General features: G+C 45.6%; 1 protein-coding gene across 1 annotated transcript; it reads left to right on the forward strand.

Moving 5' to 3' along the window:
• Positions 1-1356: 1356 nt before the first annotated feature.
• GJA10 (gap junction protein alpha 10) lies at positions 1357-2967 on the forward strand. Its single transcript, XM_021718161.1, has one exon. It carries the CDS (start codon positions 1357-1359, stop codon positions 2965-2967), a length of 1611 nt encoding a protein of 536 aa, XP_021573836.1.
• Positions 2968-8745: the final 5778 nt, after the last annotated feature.

The raw sequence follows: 8745 nt of genomic DNA on the forward strand, positions 1-8745 counted from the left end.
GGATTCCATATTTTTTCTCATATTTTTTGGTTGATATTCATTGTCATGTTTTCAGTCTGGGTCCACTTTCGATTAGTGAAATTATAGATTAGTGAAAGTCTTTAGTGATCAAGTACGTGAGGGCTGAGATCAGATTTATCTTGTTTGCTGTTGAGTTCCTGGCATCTAGCACAATGCCTAGGTGATAGTAAGATTTTAGTAAATTTATTGAGTGTATGACTTACGGAAGGGGAAAATCGTTTCATTATACATTTTAACTTAACAATACTTTCCCGTTTTTCCTCGACATCTTTCTTATTTGGAAGTCTTCCATCTCTTAGAAGGCTTTAACCTACTAAGTATTTTTACCTTATTGAACCTAGAAAAACATTAGTTTTTCAGAATAAACCAAGTAACCTATTCATGTCAGCAATACCTTGATTTTTTCCCAGATGCCGAGCTTGCTGGAGAAGCAGTTTATGTTCACTTTTCTTCTAAGTTAGCAAAAAAATCCCATGAAAGCATGATGTTCCAGATGTGGCTTAGTGGATGTAATTATGCGTTATTGTGGGTACTGATTCTGTGTCTGCCTAATCTTTATTGCCACCCTGATAAGTACCAGTTCCTGAGGGTTTACTTGACTGATTTATGCTTTCTTTATTTATACTTTGTCGTGCAATGAAAGCCATGGGTAATATGTAACGAAGATCCACTTTGTTTTTCCTGTTGATGGTTATTTTGGTGATAGGGTCAAGGAACCAATGAAAACACAATTCAATCCGCTATTATATATTGATGCCTTCTGTGCACAAAGAACAAAATGCTATAGAAAGTATCTCCATCTGCAAGGAGTGTACCTTTCTAGGAATGGGAAGAGGAGTCACAACCATCATAAAACTTAGGCACAGTGCCCAATGAGTGGTATTAAACAGGAAAGGGAAAAATAACTCCAACTTGAGATGGTTAGGGGAAAGTTCTGAAGAGTTGAGACTCATTTAAGATGATGTCAGGTGTATGGCAAATGGAGCATTCATACCGATAGAAAAATGAGGAAAATGGAATGAAAATGCATTGTACACCGGTGGAGGCCAATTAGCGCTCTGGGACGACAGGCAGCTATGTGTGGGAGAGTAGAGTGCAGGGAGCAAATTGCGTCAGACTGTGGAGGGTCTTCCGTGTTTTTCCAGAAACGAATGTCTTTGGAAACATCCAGTGTCAAGCATGGGACATACATATCAGGCCTGGAAAATCCTTCATGATATTGCTAAAATAACAAAGGGACCTGCTGCATTTATGAGCCTGTATCATTCTGTATTCGAACCGAGGGTGCTGCTAACCTCAGTGTTTTCTGTATATTTCAGACAGTGGTCTCTAACCATGGGGGATTGGAACTTATTGGGTGGCATCCTAGAGGAAGTTCACTCCCACTCAACGATAGTGGGGAAAATCTGGCTGACCATCCTGTTCATCTTCCGAATGCTGGTACTTCGTGTGGCCGCTGAGGACGTCTGGGACGACGAGCAGTCGGCGTTTGCCTGCAACACCCGGCAGCCAGGTTGCAGCAACATCTGTTACGATGATGCCTTCCCGATTTCTTTGATCAGGTTCTGGGTTTTGCAGATCATCTTCGTGTCTTCTCCTTCTCTGGTGTACATGGGCCATGCGCTTTATAGACTCAGGGCCTTCGAGAAGGAGAGGCAGAGGAAAAAGTCACAGCTTAGAGCCCAGATGGAGAACCCAGAGCTTGACTTGGAGGAGCAGCAGAGGCTAGACAGGGAGCTGCGGAGGTTAGAGGAGCAGAAGAGAATCCACAAAGTTCCTCTGAAGGGATGTCTGCTGCGTACGTACGTCTTACACATCTTGACCAGATCGGTGCTGGAAGTAGGGTTCATGATAGGCCAGTATATCCTCTATGGGTTTCAAATGCACCCCCTCTACAAATGCACTCAGCCGCCTTGCCCCAATGCAGTGGATTGCTTTGTATCCAGGCCCACCGAGAAGACCATTTTCATGCTTTTTATGCACAGCATTGCAGCCATCTCCTTGGTACTCAATATGCTGGAAATATTCCATCTGGGCATCAGGAAAATCATGAAGACACTTTACGAAAAATCCAGCAGTGAGGGCATTGAGGAAGAGACGGGCCCTCCATTCCACCTGAGGAAATATTCAGTGGCCCAGCAATGCATGATTTGCTCTTCTCTGCCCGAAAGAATCTCGCTCCTTCAAGCAAACAATCAACAGCAAGTGATTCGAGTTAGTGTGCCAAAGTCTAAAACCACGTGGCAAATCCCACAACCCAGGCAACTCGAGGTGGACCCTTCCTGTAGCAAAAAAGACTGGGCTGAGAAAGAGCTGAACAGCGGACAGCTCCATGTACACAGCCCGTGCCCTTCGAATGGAGGTGCCAGGGTTCAGCACCAGGGACAGCAACCAGACCATCCCTCTTTTGGCCTACAGAACGCAGTGTCCCAGTCCTGGCTAGGTGCAGCAACGGCCCCTGGAAACTGTCCATCCTGTGTAATCGGAACCTGGGGACAGTCCCAGGACCTGGAGCCCTCAGGGGAACCCCCCTCAGATCTTCACAGTCACTGCAGAGACAGCGAAGGCAGCGTGAGAGAGAGTGGGGTCTGGATAGACAGATCTCGCCCAGGCAGTCGCAAGGCCAGCTTTCTGTCCAGATTGCTGTCTGAAAAGGGACAGCTGCACAGTGACTCAGGAAGCTCCGGATCTCCCAACAGCTCCTGCCTGGATTTTCCACACCGGGAAAACAGCCCCTCGTCTCTGCCTTCAGCCACTGGGCACAGAACATCAATGGTAAGACAGACAGCCCTCCTGATCTCAGAACTGTCACAAGAGCTGGGCCACTCGTTCCCCTTTCCTCCTTCCTGGTGTATATATGTCTGTGTTGAGAGAGAGAGAGAGAGGTCTATGAAGAGAGAGATTAACTTATGGAGAGAGGTTCATTCATTTTATACATTCAGTTAAATTCAGTTCATGAAATAAACTTAGAGAAAACACTTTATAACAATCACTATTTCTTTTTTTTTTGAGTCGGAGTCTAACTCTTTCACCAAGGCTGGAGTGCGGTGGCCTGCTCATGGCCACCGCAGCCTGGATCTGCTGGGTTCAGGTAATCCTTCCACTTCAGCCTTCCAAGTAGCTGGAACCAAAGGCATGTGCCACCACACCCGGCTCATTTTTTGATTGATTGTAAAGAGGAGGTCTTACCTTATTGCTCAGGCTGGTCACGGACTCCTGGACTCAGGCAATCCTCTCGTCTCTGCCTCCCAAAGTGCTGGGATTACAGGCATGAGCCACTGCACCCAGTCTATAACAATCACTCTTTTAAGTGCTGGGCATAGGATGGATAAAATACAGTCTCTACCATCAAAGAGCTCAGAATCTAGATGGAAAGATTCGACAGGTAAACATGCACATGTATTGAGTATAAGGTGTGTGTTAGTGGAAGTGAGTGGGCAGAGGAGGGTGTGGTCAATTGTGTATGGACAGGTCAGGGAAAGCTTCATAGTTGAAGTTACTTTGAATTGAGTTTTTTTTTTTTAAGTTGGAATCGTGCTCTGTCTCCCAGGCTGGGGTGCAGTGATCCATTCATGGCTCACTGCAGTCTCAACCTCCTGGGTTCCTTTGCCTCAGCCTCCCAAGTAGCTGGGACTACAGGTACATGCCACCATGTCTAGCTAATTTTTTAATTTTTATGTAAATGAGATTTTGCTATGTTGCCCAGGCTGGTCTTGAACTCTTGGGTTCAAGCAGTCCTCCCACCTTGGTCTCCCAAAGTGCTAGGATTACAGGCATGAGCTACCACGTTTGGCCTGAAATGAAATTTTTCTTTTTTTGAGTCAGAGTCTTACTCTGTCACCCAAGCTGGAGTGCTATGACACGCTGCTCACAGCCACCGCAACCTTGAATTGCTGGGCTCAGGTGATCCTTCTGCCTCAGCCTTCCAAGTAGCTGGAACAGGCATGTGCCACCATGCCCAGCTAATTTTTTTTTGACTTATTGTAAAGACAACGTCGTGTCATGCAGGCTTTGAACCCCTGAGTTCAGGCAATCCTCTCGCCTCCTCCTCCCAAAGTGCTGGGATTACAGGCGTGAGCCACCGTGCCCGGCCTGAACTGAATCTTGAAAGATGTGGCGAGTTTCTCCAAAAATGGGAGGACGAGGGTACAGGGAAATAGGCTGTCCTGGTAGAGGAAACAGCATAGCCAGAGGCTGAGAGGTGTGACACACCAGGGCAGTCTGAGGAGCTGTGTGTGGCTAGAGCCCAGGTGGGAGAGGGCTGTAGAGGAAAGGGAGGCTGGAGAAGTAGGTGTGGAGGCCCTGTAGGGAGGCCATGGGGAACTGATAGACGATGTGAAACAGAGGAGGGAGTGGTCCAGAGTTGTAGTTTAAAAAGTTCTCTCTGTCTAGGCCGGGCACAGTGGCTCAAGCCTGTAATTCCAGTACGTTGAGAGATCAAGGTAAGAGGATTGCCTGAGCTCAGGGGTTCAAGACCCGCCTGGGCAACTTGGCAAGACCTCATCTCTACAATAAATCAAAAATTATCTGGGCATGGTAGTGCGTGCCTGTAGTTCCAGCTACTCGGAAGGCTGAGGTGGAAGGATCGCCAGAGCCCAGCAGGTGGAGGCTGCAGTGGCCGTGAGTGTGCCACTGCAGTCCAGCCTGGGTGACAGAGTGAGACTCCAACTCAAAAAAAAAAAAAATAGAAGTTCTCTTTGTCTCTGTCACAGTGTGGATATTGGACCAGAGAAGAGATCGTTTATAACCTTGAGTTGTCCTCATCTCACCAAGGAGGGAGGGTGTACGCCATCATATTGATACTTCTAGCATTTAAAATTCATGTACAAATATTTGGTGATATATTTTACAAAGATGAAAATCAATATTGTATTGATTTTAATTTTGGTCTTTAAAAAGTCACTGTGGGGTAAACATTTCCCAGCCATCGTAAGCCATAATGGAGATTTACTGTGGATCCTTCCCAGTTCTGGGACAAAGAAAACCACTTGCTCTACTCAACTGCTCCCAACAGTCAGCTTCGTTCAACTAATGAGTTTGGTGGAAGGACTTCCCGGCTGAGCGCACGGGGTGGAGCCTGGTGGTGTTTCTTCCTTTGGTTCATTCTTTGTGTTAATGATGCTTGATTCTGAGCCGGGCTCGGTGGCTCAGCCTGTCATCCCGCACCTTTGGGAGGCTGAGGTGAGTGGATGGCCTGAGCCCGTGGGTTCGAGACCCGCCGGGGCAACTTGGCGAGACTTCATCTCTACAACAAATAAAAAAAATGAGCCGGGCATGGTAGCGTGCGCCTGTAGTTCCAGCTACTCGGAAGGCTGAGGCGGAAGGGTCGCTGGAGCCCACGAGGTCGAGGCTGCGGTGGCCGGGAGTGGCCGCTGCACTCCAGTCTGGGCGACAGTGAGACTCCAACTCAAAACAAAAGCAAAAACAAAAAATAATGCTTGATTCTCTCTACCCCAGATTTACATCTCCTATGGGTTTACAGATACTATTGCCACTGCACTCAAGCCATACCTTGAGTGGGAGTCAGCCTATTTGGATTTCTACTAAACTACTTCGCTCAAACTGATGTTCATTTCTTGTCAGTGACGCGCCCTCTGTCTAGGATCCATGGATGAGTGCTTCGTGCCCTATGCCAAACTAGAGCAGGGTTCTTAACCCTGGCCATATATGAGACTCATCTGAGAGCTTTATTTTTTTTTCCTTTTTTTTTTGAGTGGGAGTCTCACTCTGTCACCCAGGCTGGAGTGCAGTGGCACACTCACGGCCACCGCAACCTCCACCTACAGGACTCAGGTGATCCTTCTGCCTCAGCCTTCCAAGTAGCTGGAACTACAGGCATGTGCCATCATACCCAGCTAATATTCTGATTTCTTGTAGAGATGAGGTCTTGCCAAGTTGGCCAGCCTGGTCTCGAACCTGTGGGTTCAGGCAATCCTCCCACCTCAGCCTCCCAAAGTGCTGGGATTATAGGTGTGAGCCACCACGCACTGCGTGCGAGCTTTAAAAAACTGTTGTACCACCTGGGTGCAGTGGCTCAAGCCTGTAATCCCAGCACTTTGGGAGGCTGAGGCGAGAGGATTGCCTGAGCTCAGGGGTTCAAGACTAGCCTGGGCAACTTGGTGAGACCTCATCTCTACAATAAATAAAAAAGACTAGGTGCGGTGGCTCAAGCCTGTAATCCCAGCACTTTGGAAGGCTGAGGCGAGAGGATTGCCTGTGCCTGCAGGTTCGGGACCAGCCTGGGCAACATGGTGAGACCACGTCTCTACAATAAAAAAATTACCCAGGTGAGATAGCACGTGCCTATAGTTCTGGCTGCTTGGAAGGCTGAGGCGGAAGTATCGCCGGAGCCCAGCAGGTCGATGCTGGGGTGGCTGTGAGCATGCCACTGCACTCCAGCCTGGGCAACAGTGAGACTCTGACTCAAAAACAAACAAAAAAACCTGTTGTGCCCAGGACCCATCCAATTCCAATTAAACATGAATCTCTGTAGGTGGAATGCAGGCATCAATATTTTAATATTTTATTTTATTTTTCTAGTCCTGTATTCTAGTCCTGAATACAGACTCCAAAGGCATCGATATTTTTAAAACTCCCATGGTGATTGCAATGTGCAGGCAGGGTTGAGAACCACTATTTTAGGATAACTTTGCCAGTGGCCACTGTTCTTAGCCTCTTTTGTAAAGTCAGTCAGACAATTTTCATCCTTTTCCTTTTCTTGAAACCTCGACGAGAGGAGCCATTGTATTGGCAGAATATCAAGGGAGGGGCAGCATTTTCTAGGGGAGACATGTTTTCTTAATCCTTCAGTTTACTTTTGGGAGAGGCTAGCCAAGTTCAGAAACTGGAGAAAAGGTGATGAAGCTGATGGGCTTGCCTTTTTTTTTTCTCCCCTGTGTGGACTTTATTGTATTCATTAATAAAAATAAGGGCCAAAAATAATTTGCACCGAGGAAATGCATCACTGAGTTTTTTTATCAATACAGGACATGAAAGTTAAATCAGGCATGTCTTACACTTTGAATGTCAGTTTTTTGTGTGGTTTTTTCTTTTGCTTTGGAGTCTCACTCTGTCACCCACACTACAGTGCAGTGGCATGCTCATGGCCACTGAGCCTCGACCTGAAGAGCTCAGGTGATCCTTCAACCTCAGCCTTCCAAGCAGCTGGAATGAGCCACCACGCCTGGCTAATTTTGTTTTTTTGATTTACTGTAGTAAAAGTCTCGCCATGTTGCCCAGTCTGGTCTCGAAATCTGGACTCAGGTAATCCTCTCGCCTCTGCCTCCCAAAGTGCTGGGATTAGAGGCTTGAGCCACCACACCCAGTGTTTTCATCTTAATAAAGTTCAGTCTATGAATTCTTTCAGGGATTGTGCCTCTGGTGATGTCTCTAAAGAGTCATCACATACCCAAGCTCATCTAGGTTTTCTCCTATGTTATTTTCTAGGAGTTTTATAGTTTTGCATTTTTACATTTAGGTCTGTGATTACTCTGAGTTCATTTTTGCAAAGGGTATAAGGTCTGTGTCTATTTTTTTGTGTGTGCATGTGAATATCTAGTTGTTTCAGTACCATTTGTTGAAAAAATGATATTTTCTCCATTGTATTGCCTTTGCTCCTCACCTAAGATCAGTCGACTATATTTGTGTACATCTATTTCTGGATTCTCTATTCTGTCCATTGATTTAATTGTTTATTCATTCAACAATACCACATCATTTTGTTTCCTGTAGTTTTATAGTGAATTTTGAACTCACGTAGACTTTGTTTTCCTCCTTGGATATTGAGTTGTTCATTCTGGACATTTTGCCCTCCATATAAAATTTATTTATTTATTTGAGCCTGGGTCTCACTCTATCTGGAGTGCAGTGACACGACCATGTCTCACTGCAGCCTCCATTTCTTGGGCACAGGTGATCATTCTGCCCGAGCCTCCTGAGTAGCTTGGGCTACAGGTGTGGGCCACCACACCTGGCTAATTTTTTGATTTCTTGTAGAGACAAAATCTCGCTAATGTTGCCCAGGCTGGTCTCGAACTCCCGGGCTGAAGCGATACTTCTATCTGGGCCTCCCAAAGTGCTGAGAGTACAGATGTGAGCTACCATGCCCGGTCTTTCTCCATATAAACTTTAGAATTAGTTTGTAGATATCCACAAAATAACTCACTGGGATTTTGATGGAAATTATGTTGAATCTATAGATCAATTTGGGAAGAACTGACATCTTGACAATATTGAGTCTTCTTATCCACGAACATAGAATATTACTACATTTATTCAGCTCTTTTTTGATAACTTTCATTGGAATTATGGCTTTCCGTGTATAGATTTTATAAATATTTTGTTAGATTTATAACTTAGCATTCAATTTTTAGGATGTTATGTAAATCGTAATGTGCTTTTAATTTCAAGCTTTACTTGCTTATTGTGGCTGTGTAGGAAAGAGACTGACTTTTGCGCATTAACTTTGTATCCTAAAATCTTGCTATAATCACCCCAGGAGTATGTTTGCCAGTTTTTTTTTTCAGATTTTCTATGTAGACAGTCATGCTGTGAACAAAGATAGTTTTATTTCTCTCTTTCCAATCTGTATACCTTTTATTTCATTTTCTTCTCATTGCATTATCTAGGACTTCCAGTTCAATGTTAAAAAGCAATGGTAGCCGGGCTTGGTGGCTCAGCCTGTAATCCCGCACCTTTGGGAGGCTGAGGTGAGTGGATTGCCTG

This window comes from Carlito syrichta, unplaced genomic scaffold (assembly GCF_000164805.1).
Source record: "Carlito syrichta isolate Samal-C Ts95f unplaced genomic scaffold, Tarsius_syrichta-2.0.1 Scaffold311873, whole genome shotgun sequence".
Classification (NCBI taxonomy): domain Eukaryota; kingdom Metazoa; phylum Chordata; class Mammalia; order Primates; family Tarsiidae; genus Carlito; species Carlito syrichta.

Excerpts from the sequence above, each read along its gene's own strand:
- GJA10 (XM_021718161.1), top strand. The coding sequence starts at position 1,357 with ATGGGGGATTGGAACTTATTGGGTGGCATCCTAGAGGAAGTTCACTCC.